This window comes from Benincasa hispida, chromosome 8, assembly GCF_009727055.1.
Source record: "Benincasa hispida cultivar B227 chromosome 8, ASM972705v1, whole genome shotgun sequence".
Classification (NCBI taxonomy): domain Eukaryota; kingdom Viridiplantae; phylum Streptophyta; class Magnoliopsida; order Cucurbitales; family Cucurbitaceae; genus Benincasa; species Benincasa hispida.
This window is the reverse complement of record NC_052356.1, coordinates 18,746,857-18,760,909: the sequence shown is the minus strand read 5'-3', so window position 1 is coordinate 18,760,909 and position 14,053 is coordinate 18,746,857. Positions and strand designations below refer to the sequence as shown.

Here is a 14,053-nt window from a genome sequence, read left to right as displayed (position 1 = left end):
GAGTTTAGTAACCTAGATTAATCTTTTAAAATCGGTTTAATAGGATTAAATTGATTAGCATAAAAGATTAATTTTTTTTAAATCTATCTAGAAGGGACCTTTTGTCTAAGGCGGGTTCTGACTCGGCTGGGGTTCTTAAGCTGATGGAAACGTAACACCCCTACTTGGGATCCTACCTGGAAAGGTGAACTAGATAGATTTTCAACAAGCATGCGACAATTTGATCAAAGACTCCGTTAAAGAGTTTAATGGATGGTGATCAAAAGTTGTTTACCTATCTAAGGTAAAAGTTACTCTTGGAAAAACCTAAAAGTCACTTAGTTAAAATCCTTAGCCGTGTTTTTTCTAAGTAAACTAAACCCTAGGTTATAAAATACTCAGTGGAAGGAAGAGATATATCTGATATGTCTGCGATTCCACTCATGTTTCTCCCTGAATGTTCACACCGTGAGATTCATGCTTGGCCTCGTGGTGCCCTGGGAGTATCCCCCTTCGGATGGTGTTTGCATGAGTCAATATTAAGGTGGACGGAGAGAGTGTTTGTATTAAGTGGGTGAAGGGTGTATGTCAACACGTCTTATAGTCTCTGTCATTGGTTCACACCGTGAGATCCTTTTGTACTCCCTCGTGGCACCCTGGAAGCGTCCCCCTTCGGATGGATTTTGTGCAGTTGGTCAAGATCAAGGTGAACTCCATAAATGTATAGGGTCGCTTTAGGTTTTTCCCCAATCGGATTTTTACCCTTCGGATTGGCTGCTTGGGGTGGATCTCTAGCGCCTAAAATGACGGGTCCCACTTACAGAAGATTGTTAAGTAAGTTAATGATCTCTTGGCCAAATCAATGATGGTTAGTCGTTATAGGAGCAAGAGTTGTTATGGTATTAATGACTGGATGAGAACTTCTCGATTCAAAGGAGGGATAATTGACCTCCCTTCGGTGGCTTTTGTCGTAAACCTTTGAAGCGTCGTTGCGAAACTAGATGTCACACGGGATTCATATTAGTTTTGCTAAAACCTTATTGGATGTTGTTTTGTTTTTATAACAGGTATTTGCTTAAAAACCTAACGTAGGTCAATGTGTTTTTCTTTTCAGCAACTCGTTGGTATTTCCATTTAGTGCTTTTACCGATTACATACATTGGAAAGAATTTGTCATGGTTGAGGAGTGTCCTCAAGTCCCGACCCTTTATGCACCGCGAAGTGTTCGCAATGCATATGAGGTATGGATGAAGGCTAATTCATTGGCCCGACTTCATATTTTGGCTAACATACCTGATGTTTTGGCCAAAAGGGTTGACAACATGGTCATTGCACGCGAGATCATGGACTCGTTGCAAGATTTATTTGAACATCAGTTCTTACTTTTCGAGCACAAAGGGATAGATGATGAAACCAGTAGTGTCAGTTGTTCTGACACTGATCCCACTACTCTCCAAAAGAGGAGGAAAGATAGTAAATCTGATTTATTGGTCTTGGAGACGTGTTTGGTAGAGAATGATGATTCTTCCTGGATCCTTGATTCAAGTGCTACCAATCATGTCAGTTCCTCTTACCAAGGATTCAGTTCCTGGCAAATGTTGCCACAAGGAGAGATGACTCTACGAGTCGGCACTGGTGAGGTTGTTTCAGCTATTACTGTAGACAGGTTGAAGTTATTTGTTGACAAGAAACGTTATTTGTCACTGGATAATGTTTTCGTAGTACCTTATAATAAGAAGAACTTGATCTCAGTTTCTTATCTCATTGGACAAGGGTATACCGTCTCATTTTCTGAGAATAAAGTATTTATTTTCAAGAATGGAATGGATATTGGTTATGGTTCAATGGAAAGTAACTTATATGTACTAAGGTCGTTAGTCATAAAAGCCTTGTTTAACACTGAAATGTTCAGTACGAAAACAACAATGAAAAGACCAAAGGTTTCTCCTAAGGAAAACGCCCATCTTTGACATCTAAGGTTAGGTCACATCAACCTCAATAGGATTGAGAAGTTGGTGAAAAGTGGACATCTAAAGATTTAGAAGAAAACTCCTTGTCGGTGTGTGGATCATGCCTCGAAGGCAAGATGACCAAACGACCTTTTATTGGAAAAGGTTACAGAGCCAAGGAGGCCTTGGAGCTTGTACATTCAAATCTCTGTGGTCCGATGAATGTTAGAGCTTAGGGTGGATATGAATATTTCATCTCTTTCATAGATGATTATTCAAGGTTCGGGTATATCTACCTAATGCAACGTAAGTCTGAAGCTTTTAACGAGTTCAAAGAGTATAAGGCTGAAGTTGAAAACTTGTTAGGTTATAAATATATTATGGTAAGTTGGTTATCATTTATATTTATAATAATATTAATTATTGGATAATTAAATCTTTTTCTCTAATAACCAATTGAGTAGGAGGTTATAGGTAGTTTCATGGTAACCGTGAGATAAAAGAAAAATTGTTTTCCTATTTTTTGTAAAGTTTTTATTGTTGAATTTTGTGAATTCTCTCTAAAAAAAAGAATCTCACGGAAGTTGTCAAGTAAATAAGATTTACTAAGCGATAGCTTGACTAAGGTAAACGATCGCTTAGCTTTTGCTAGACTCTATCTCAAGATTCATTGCTTGACCCATTCATCCCGGTCAACTTCCTCCTTTACTTTCTGGTAAGACAACAGATCCTCAACCTTGCCATCGACTTCCATAGCCAGAATCTCAGTGAAACCCATATAGTGAACAGGTGGGTTCGCAACTCTCCCACTACGTCAAGGTTCCCTCAACTCTTGAGGTGGATCGGACCTACCAAATGNGACTCTATCTCAAGATTCATTGCTTGACCCATTCATCCCGGTCAACTTCCTCCTTTACTTTCTGGTAAGACAACAGATCCTCAACCTTGCCATCGGCCTACAATAGCCAAGATTTCAGTGAAACCATATAGCGAACAAGTGGGTTCGCAACCCTCCCACTACGTCAAGGTTCCCTCAACTCTTGAGGTGGATCGGACCTACCAAATGAACTTCCATCAACAACCCTTGTTGATGGAGCAGACCATTCAATAACTCTTGATGAAGCTTCAGTAGTTTCGTTGGAAAGGTCACGTAACACTATCTTACTACGTGGACTGTGCTCCCTTATATGATCTTCCTCTAGGAAGGTAGCGTTTGTCGACACAAACACTCTATTTTCTTTAGGATCATAAAAGTAACCCCCTCGTATACCTTTGAGGTAGCCTACAAATAGGCACAGTCTCGAACATGGTTCCAGTTTCTTTGGATTAGCCTCAAGCACATGTGTTGGGCAACCTTATATGCGAATGTAACGCAAACTAGCTTTACGCCCGTTCCACAACTCTAAAGGTGTACTAGCAACACTCTTGAAAGGAGCACAGTTGAGGATATAAGCTGCAGTCTCCATTGTAAAACCCTAAAACGAGTCTGGTAAGGAAGCGTAACTCATCATCGACAGAACTATGTCCAACAAGGTTCTGTTTCTCCTTTTCGATACACCATTCTGCTGAGGTGTACCAGGTACTGAAAGTTGGGAAATGATTTCATGTTCTATCATATAGTTCTAGAACTCATTATCCAAAAACTCTCCACCTCGATCTGATTGAAGTGTTTTAATCCGTCTATCCAATGCATTTTCAACTTCAGCCTTGAACTCTTTGAACATTTCAAAGGATTCTGACTTTCGTTGCATCAAATAAACATACCCATACCTAGAGTAATCATCAGTAAAAGTGAGGAAATACTCATAGCCTCCCCTGACTCGTACATTCATCGGACCACAAAGGTCTGAATGCATTAACTCTAGAGGCTTTTTGGCTCGATAACCTTTTCCAGTAAAAGCTCTTTTAGTCATCTTACCTTCAAGGCATGACTTGCACATAGGTAAAGAATTTTCCTCTAACTCGTTTAGAAGTCCATTCTTCACCAACCTCTCAATCCTATTGAGATTGATGTCCTTAATTGACGATGCCAAAGTTGGGCATTTTCATTTGGAGAAACCTTAAGTCGTTTATTTTGAGTTACAGCAGTTTTAAACATCTCTATGTTATGGAGGTAATTTGTTGCTAACGGCCTTAGCACATACAAATTGTTTTCTAGTTTTGTTGAACAAATCTCAACACCATATTTTAGAATAAACACTTTATTCAATGAAAAGTGAAGAGTATATTTACATTCTATCAGACACTTTACAGAAATTAAGTTCCGCTTTAACTCGAGAACTACATATACACCATTTCAAATGATAAATTTATTCTATAAAGTCATATGGAGTCCTTCCATTGGCACAACTGGGATGACATGCCCGGTGCCTACTCGCATCTTCATCTCTTCAGCCTTAAGCTGTCGCCAGAATCTAATTCCCTGAAAAGAAGAACAAATATGATTAATGGCCTCAGAGTCAATAATCCAGTTAGAATTATCATTCTCCACTAAACATGTTTCCAAAACTAGTAAATCATATTAACCTTGTTTTGCCTTGGCCTTAGCCTTCTTCTTCACCTTTATATAGCGAGGACAATTCCGTTTCCAATTCCCATTCTGGTTTCAATGGAAACACTTTTTTTTGTCAACCAGCGCTGGTCGCCTTCCTCACTGAGCGACAGGCTGTGGGTTAGCAAATGCCTTCCCCTTCCCCTTACCACCCTTCTTCTTCTTCCACTTGAAAGTGTTAGAAGTAGAAGGTACAGAATTAGACTCTGAGGTTGAACTTCGATGGAACTTCTTTGAAGATGAAGCAACATTTGCCTCACCTACCTTCTTCTCCTTACTTTTCAACAACGATTGAAATGTCTGTAACTCGTTGAGGAGAGTTGTAAGGGTATAGTCTACTTTGTTCGGTATAACATTACTGACAAAGTATAGGAATCTATCTAGCAACGAGTGCAAAATTATGCTAACCTGGCTGCCCTCATCGATGCGTGACACATTCATCTCCACCACATTGAAGTGAACCATCATGTTCAAAACATGTTCACGAACAGATATGCCTTCCTCCATTTTGGAGTTGAAGATGCATTTCAGAGCTTCGTGCTTGAGCTGTCCAGATGGTTGTCCGAACATTCCCCGCAGGGACTCAATGATCTCATGCGCTAGAACCATAGGCTCATGCTTCTTGGCCAAAACGTCAAACTGGCCAAGATGTAAGCTTGGGCCTTCTCGTTTCTCTCATAAGCCTCCCGAACATTTCGAGTGAGTTGGAATAGGAGGACACTCCTTCATAAGGACGAAACTCAGGTCATCGATGATAAAATTGTAGTTATCGTGTGTTTCCAACTAGCATAATTCTCACCAGTCAACTTATCGACACTTAAAAGAGCTACTGTGGATGTAGCCATTTTTACGTTGCTGAAAAAAGAACAAACTTAATGAGTCTATGCAATACCACTTTCAACACAAATTTTAGTTTTAGAAAAATAGTTTCCATGTACTATAAGTGAAAAGACATCTATTTCGCAATGATACCCCAGCGAGACAGAACAAAAGTCACCAGTAGGGTGATCAAATGCCCCTTCATTGGGATGAGACATTCTCAATCATTAGGCAGAAATAACTCTTGTAACAGACACTAACAATCACCATTCTTTGGTCCAGAACTGTTAACCTTTAATAATTCTGCGTAAGTGTAACCCTTCATTTTCGATCCTAGAGTCCTACCCTAATGTGCCCACTGTAGGGTAAAAGCAGATTAGGACAATAGACTAAAGCAACCTTATCCTATATAGAAGATCAGATAAAGAGTCGTACAAAACTGCCATCTTATAGGGGGTCCACTCCCAGGGTGCCTTAAGGCGATGCACAAAAACGTTATCCAACCTAATGAGGAAGACTGTGGGATATGTTGTCACACGTCCCGATCTTACTTACTATGAACACTCTCTCCATTCACCTTAGTATTGACCTACCCAAACACCATCCTTTAGGGGGACACTCCCAGGGTGCCTCGAGGCCAAGGATAGATCTCACGATGTGAACATAAAGTGAGAAACATGAAGAGGTTTAAATGAAGTATCNTAGGGGGACACTCCCAGGGTACCTCGAGGTGATGCACAAAACGTTATCCAACCTAATGAAAGAGACCGTGAGATATGTTGTCACACGTCCCGATCTTACTTACTATGAACACTCTCTCCATTCACCTTAGTATTGACCTACCCAAACACCATCGTTTAGGGGGACACTCCCAGGGTGCCTCGAGGCCAAGGATAGATCTCACGATGTGAACATAAAGTGAGAAACATGAAGAGGTTTAAATGAAGTATCATATACCCCAAGTATCTCCCATTTAATGTTCTACCTAGGGGTTCATTAACTTAGATCACCCGACTACTGATTTCATCTAAGTGTGTTTAATTTTCTCAAAAACAACTTTTGTTTTTGATATTAAACAAGTTCAAGTCAAGTCCCATTAAACTCAATAACGAACTTTCCTCAAATTTGCATGCATGCATTAAATTTATCTAATTCACCTTTTTAGGTAGGTTCCTAGGTAGGGGTGCTCCGTTTCCGTCAGCTTAAGTACCCCAGCCTAGACAGAACTCGCCTTAGACAAAAGATCCCTTCTAGATAGATTTGCTATATATTTAATCTTTTATTAGTGAATTTAATCCTATTAAATTGATTAAAAGATTAAACCTTAGGTTTCTAATCTTATTAGAACTGTCTTAGGTTTATCTCCACCAAGTTTTAAAACTCTTTTAAAAACATGATTCTAGCCTAAGTTTGCATGCATGTCTTTCTTATTGATTTTAGTTCTAATTTCTCTTATAACTCTTATAAAAAGAAACAACCAAAACCATTCCCATTTCTAAGCAAAACTAGGTATTTATAACTCTTATAAATTTAACCTATGTGTCATGCTTCATGCAATGTCCATTCATTACTATATATAACTCTTATATACTTGGTAATGAACTAAGCATACATGCTTCCATACACCCTTATACTATAACACTTATAATATAAAGATGATGCATGAATATGCTTGAAGTATGCATAAATATAACTCTTATATTATATGATGCATGAACATGCTGTAATTTAATCATGTAAACTATTATATCATAACTCTTACAATATAGAGATGATGCATGACCAATGCATAACTTATGGTGGGATTTCAACTACATGGCATACCATATGACATATAATAAAACATACATCTTATGTACATTCACAAAAATAATGGACCGAGATGATCAACCTAAAAAATTGAAAATAAATTCTATCTATTACACAAAACCATCGAGCAAATCGGTTCACAAGCGAACTAGGTCTTGAACCGCCCGGGGAAAGACTTCTTCCTGATCGTTTAGTAAATTGGGCGAGTAACCATGATTGCCTAGCTACGATCGAGTACCTTTGACTATGCGATGAAGTATGAAGGCTACTCGATCGTTTAGCGCACTAAATTTAAACAGCGCAAGTCTAAACGATCGTCTAGACTATGCTATGAGGCATGATCGTCTAAACAATAGAATAACAAGCGCTCAATAACATTTACTCCGCAATCATGTAGTCAGTGACTAAGCGATGAAACTTGCTGACCTACACGATTGTTTAGTGTGTAGGCGTCTACTTTACAGCCGATTATTCCATACTCTATTATCGCTTGCCCTTATCGTTTACCTGATCTGACCAACACTTGGTCTTCTTCTTCCTCGAAGTAATACACATCACCATGCCTTGAAGCTTCATCATGAATGACTCATACTGACTTAAACACTTTAAATTACAGACTCGATAGCAAGTTAATATGCCCAAAAATACAGGTGTCCTTACAATTAACTTTGAATGTAAAAAGACGTCAATAACCAGAGGCAACCATCCCAGAAACTCCATTAATTCACATCCACAAACATATTTAACATTTAAACAGAATGCAAACATGTTTACACCCACGAAGAATGTAAATGTTATTCTCTACATCAATGGATTTGGAATATCAAAACCTGGCTCTGATACCAATTGAAGGAACTCTTATCAAAGAGAACCCATGAGCGGAAGCACGATTGATCCAAATTCATTTTGACAGAATTACAAGCATTCACAAACATACAAACTAGTTATGCATATTCTAACAAATTACAACATGCTTTAGTAAATAAATACAAAAGGAACGAGTGACATACCTTTAAAGAACCCTTCTTCTAAAGACCTCTTGCTCTCATGAAGATTTGGACCAACAACTTCTCGCTATCGCTACGATCGTTTAGCCAATCATCTGGTCAATCTCTCGTTGTCGCTTAGATCACGAACAATCTTCTCCACGAACAGGCAACCTCTCGGACACCACCACTCGACAAACTTGGTATTCTCAGAGTGAGAATCTAGAAGGTGTGGGCTCTATTGGATTTGGTAGAGGTAAGGAAGAAACAACAATCAAACCATACAACCAAGCTAGTGGGAGAGTGAACTGTCTATCGTATACACTTTGTGTGCCTGATTGTTCAGTAAAACTCAGCAGGTACACAATCATTTAGAAAAAATAGGCTTGATCGTTTACACGATCATTTAGAGAAACTCGCTAGGCACGCGATCATTTAATAAAACTTTACACGATCGTTTAGATAAAAGTGCTTACATGATCGTTTAGGCTGTCGCTTAGAAGGCTATCGTATAATCTCTCTTCAGCTAAACAATTAGTAATGCTCTTAATGAACCGATTCTTTTCAAAATGAAAACATTTTTCATTTTATCTTTCAATTATGAAAACTAACATAACCTCCCACTTTCACGCACGGTTAAAGGAGAAACCACCCACAATTATTGTATAATTGTTTTAATTATAATTAAATATAATAACTAACTTATCATATTATATTTATAACCTATAGTTTTAATATCACATCATACGTAACATTTAAACCATAGTTCCTTTCTCCTTTTATTCAATATAAATCATATTTATATCAAAATCCTCCAATTATTATATCTCATACATCATGTCAACTATATCACATATAATTGAACCAGTTTAATTATATCATATATAATCAAACTTCCTCTTGTCAATTTGAACACTTCAAATTGACCCAAAAACTGATTCTTAACTTGAATCCATTGAGCTACCAAGGAGACCTTATAAACCTATAACTTGAAGCTCCAACAGTACATAAATAGCTTAATAAACTCTTTAATCATGAGATTCACCATCCGTTAACTGTCGGACACTCCACTAAAGATCGACAGTTGCACTCTTCTCACCACAGATATATTTTTGTGTCCATCGGATATAACCAGTCAACAGTACGATAACCCTTCACAGATCGTTCGTAAGTACAGTTGAGCCAATATACAATTTTTCCTTGTAGTTACATCTAACTCTTTAAGTACCACTGATCCCTCTAATGAACAATACATCATAGTCCTACTATGAGTGGACACCTCTCGGGCCATGAGAAGGTGTATGACACCACATCGTTCAAGCCCTGGTCAATCATCCCTTAAGAGAGCAATCTATCTACTTGCCCCTGTTTTGGGGAAGGAGTGAATTCTATCTTGTGTAGTTGAGTTCCCAGCTCCCCAATTAGACGAATCCCTAAAGTGGTAGGTTTGAATCGACAATCTAGCCACTCACACCCAAGGCAGGAGTTTCCAACTCACTCAGGATTAAGGTTATGTTACCTATGGTCATCATAGTGAAATGAAAGTCTCTGTCATGAACGACTTTATATAAAGAGATTAAACACTTCGTGGTCCGGTCTTATACAAACTCCTTTGTATAGGACACCTCCAGTCACATGTCTCCACATGAATGATCAGGATCAGACTATTTGTAGCACGTCACAACACTTGTAACTATCTACAAAGCAGGCTGTATCCATAGTGTCACTAGGCTAAGGTTTCCCTTTTTTATCAATATACTACAGACCATTTAGGTTATCACGTAAGGCATGATCCACTTGTATGTCTCCACATACATGCTTAAGGTACAACGACAACCAGTGATCTTAGTTTATTGGTTTGTAGTAAATGCAAATAAAATATCTCATATTATTACATCACAAACGTTTGTTCATAAAGGTGTTTACAAACTACAAGACCCTACGAGAGTTTAGGGCATTAACCCCAACATGATATTCATTAAATTGTTGTATTACTATGAACATTTTAATTTATGTTTTATTATTTTCAAGTTATGGAAGAAAAAACGAATGTGAATTTATTCTTTTCTATGATGTCTCTTAGAGTTAAGAGTTAAGGATATTGATTTTATTTATTATTAAGAAATACAAAAACATCCTTAATTAGAAATATAATTACGTAGAGTACCTTAAATAGGATAAAATAATAACATGTTGGAAAGATGATTTTAAAAAAATGGTGATTGACACTTCAACACTCAACGTGCATTTTTTTAAAAAATATCACAACCTTTGTCGTGTGTTGAAGTCTCAACATACAAAAAAAATGTATAAGTCAAATCGAAAAACTCTCTAAATAGTTTGGGAACTACAATATTTGAATAATTAGTTTTAAAAACTACAATATTAATCCAATTTTCTCTAACCATTTTGTAAGTATTTTATAAAAAATAGAATAGTTTCCTAAGAGCTCAAACCCTTGCATAAAAATTCTACTCGACGGAGGTGAAGAGACACTGTTATTTAATTCAACAATTAAAGATGGTAATACTTAGGAGTGCAACAAAAAATTGAAAAATTGAAAAACCAAATCAATTCAAATCGATTTATTGGTATGGTTTAGTTTTTTAGTATAAAATTAGACATCTTGGTTTATATTTGAAGAAAACCAAAAAGTATTAGTTCGAATCAATTTTTATTGAAAAATCCAATAAAAATTGAAATCAATTCGACGATATATATACCATTGAAAATAAACTCTACATTTGATCTCTTAGTATTTTAATTATTATTGTGCCTATATACTTTTTGTTTAGTAAAAAGACCCATTATTATGGAGAAAAAAGTATCCAGAAAAAAAAAAAAATATTTTAATCTATATATATATATATAAAAGAATAGACTCGATTTTAATTTAAAATTTAGTAAAAAAGACCCATTCAAAACAAAAGTTTAAATAAAATTAAAAATTTGGAAGTAAAAAAGAAAATTCTAAAAATCGAGAATCAAATAAATAATAAATCGAACCAAACTAAAACTAGTCCATTGGTTTTTTACTTTATTTGACATCGATTTAGATCTTTTTTTTTTTTTTTTTTTTTTTTCAAAAGTGATAAAACCGAACTGATTATCACCAAAAAAAAAAAAAAATTAACTTTGCAAAAACTATCAAACTTTTAAAAATGAATTTACTACCACATTTACGAACAATTTAGAAAACTCTTATAATTTACAATGTATATCTCCACAATAAAATAGTTAACTGAATTCTTCAAAGAAAAAAATTAATTACCTAAATATTGATATAAAAATCTTAAGAAACATTATAAACGAAAGAGGGAAGAGATTGAAAATGCTAGCGCGTGAAGGCGTGAATAACAAGCGCGATGTAAATGAAAAGCGCCAAAGGAACCAAACTCACCAACGGCACGGCGGCCGCCACCGTCTCCCACCGCCGGCAATCAAAAGTCCCCAATTTTATCTGAACCAAATTCAGCAACGCGGCCACCAAAAACCCACACCCGAGAACCGACCCAACTGCAGACGCCACCATCCCCACGCGCAGTGCCGGCGCGTGGGCCACACCCTGCCCTCCGTCTCCGCCGTTGATGTTTCTGATGGCCTGCTTCAGCGCCGACGCCACCAGGCTGGAGAAGAGGAAGCAGCTGAAGGAGTACACATTGCAGGCGATGAGGCTCTGGGCGACAGAATCGGCGGCCGCGCAGGGGCCATCGTCGTCGTCGGTGAGAAGGTTGGCGGCGGGGTTGGCGGTGGGGTACCATGCGACGCCGAGGAAGACGGCGAAGGTGAAAAGAGAGTTGACGTTGACGATGCCGTCGAGGGCTAGGATGTGGATTCTGGTGGAGGTGGATCGCCGCCGTGGAACAACGGACATGGCGGTGGTGAGCGGCGGAGATGGGGGTGCTAAATCAAGACAAAATAAATAAATAAATAAGAAAAAAGAAATGTGAAGGGTATTATAATAAAAATGAAAAATGTAAAATTTGGTATGGTTTTAATTAGGGGGTGGGGTTGGTATTTTCTTGAAAGCAATTGAAAAGAGTGGCGTCCAAGTAAGAAACATGTCGGAATCTGAATACTGTTCCCCTCTTTTGTAATTTTTGAACCATTAATTCTTGTTTTAAAGCATAGGCCTAATCGAACCTTTTTCTAAGGTATCTCTCGTGGTTTAGGGCTTGTTTGGAAGTTTGAATGTAATGGGTTAGTAATTTTAAGCTCATATTTAGATAGAGAGTTTTGGATCCGTTCCTACTTTCTATTAGGAGCTGTTTGGGGCACTGAAATGATATAAGATGTGGGGAGTTTTGATGTCTGGAGAGTTCTGATTGAATATGTTCAAGCACTGAGATGATATACGATACATAGAAAGAAAATGACCATTCCGAAAATGAGCCCACAAACAATTATAATCGGTGGGATAGGATAATGGGCTTCCAAACACTTAGATGATATAGGATATGGAGATATACCATCTCATGTTGGGCCCCCAAACAACCCGTTACATTTCTTTTCCACTATTTTCAAACCTAACTTTTTTTTCTACCATTTTCATACTTCACGATCACATTCCAATATCATTTTAACATTTCATCGTAATCTTGATTACATTTCAGCCTCTCAAACAGTGAGACAAACCATTTGTCTAACAAAATTTTTTCTTTTTGATTCACAAGTGCAAAATTGCGAATGAGAGAGTGAAGAGAAAGACGAGCACATGAGAGAGGAAGAGCCTTGGCGTGTAAAAAAAAATACTATTATATTGAATTAATTGAACCCAAGCATGTGAGAATAGAGAGAGTGCGGTACAAGCTAAATGTTATACATCCTTATTTTTAAAATTTGGGTCATCTTAGACAAAAAAAAAAAAAAAAAAAAATCCAAAATCAAGGATAAATCATATGAAATATTTTTTAAAATAATGAGGTCATAATTGATTTGTAAAACTGGATTTTCAATTTTTTATCTAATAGATAAATTTGTGTATTAAAAAGAAAATTTAAAAAGTAATTGATTTAAATATCCTGGAGGCAAATTAGGACGAGGAAACTTATTAAAGAAAAAGAGTTGCACATTTACTAGCGGACTTAAATATATAAAATACCAGACAAGTGAAAATCAATATTAACTGAAAAGAAAATAATATTGAAAGATTTTGAACACATGACTTCCTAAACCACCTTATCTATGACACCATGTTAAATTACCGATAGACCTAGTAGATTTCTTCCCCAATTAATATTGATTTTCATTTGTTGGATGTACTATATTCGATCAACATGACTACGTTAGACGGGTGAATAAGGTTGTTTAATTAAAAAAATTAAACTTTTTCTAGAAATTTAAACTAAACTACTTCAATCTAAATCAAGGAAATAAACAATCAATATTTAACACAATGAACAAGTTCAAGAGTAAACCCCAATCCTTTTACAGATTCAGGATCCAATATATATCAATCCTTTTAACTGTTCACGATCAAACCACTATACTTAATCCTTTTTAGGGTTTAGGATTAAATTATTACAACTAGTCTTTTTTAGGATCAAAACCAATCCTTATAATGCATTTGGAGATGAAGAACACGTTGGAACATATTCTCTTCAATAATGGATACGCTAATCTAATTTCACAAACTTTGTAATAACATTTATAAGTAAAACCCCTCTAATATAGGGTTGGCTACGGGGTCGGGGCGGGGCAGGGGAGGGTCCCCCATCCCCGGTCCTGTGGGGGAAATTCCCTCTATCCCCACCATTTGAAGGTAAGGACGGGAGCGGGGATTCCCTGTCGAGGAAACGGGTCCCCGCGGGGTCCCATTCCCCATTTTCCCGCGAGGATTCCCCTACTAATTCCCCATGGAGAATTCCTTATTAGATCCTCACGTAGATTTTTCATTTTTTTTCTTTTAATTTTTCAAGTTTGGGCTTGACTTTTAAGCTTAAATTTAGAATTTATATATT

At 37.1% G+C, this 14,053-nt stretch overlaps 1 protein-coding gene across 1 annotated transcript; it reads right to left on the bottom strand.

The window, feature by feature from the left end:
* Positions 1–4,181: 4,181 nt before the first annotated feature.
* Positions 4,182–12,188, bottom strand: LOC120082778. Its single transcript, XM_039038081.1, has 2 exons — positions 11,494–12,188; positions 4,182–4,350 (listed from the first exon to the last, which is right to left on the bottom strand). Exons 1-2 carry the CDS (start codon positions 11,965–11,967, stop codon positions 4,243–4,245), a joined length of 582 nt encoding a protein of 193 aa, XP_038894009.1. The 5' UTR covers positions 11,968–12,188; the 3' UTR covers positions 4,182–4,242.
* Positions 12,189–14,053: the final 1,865 nt, after the last annotated feature.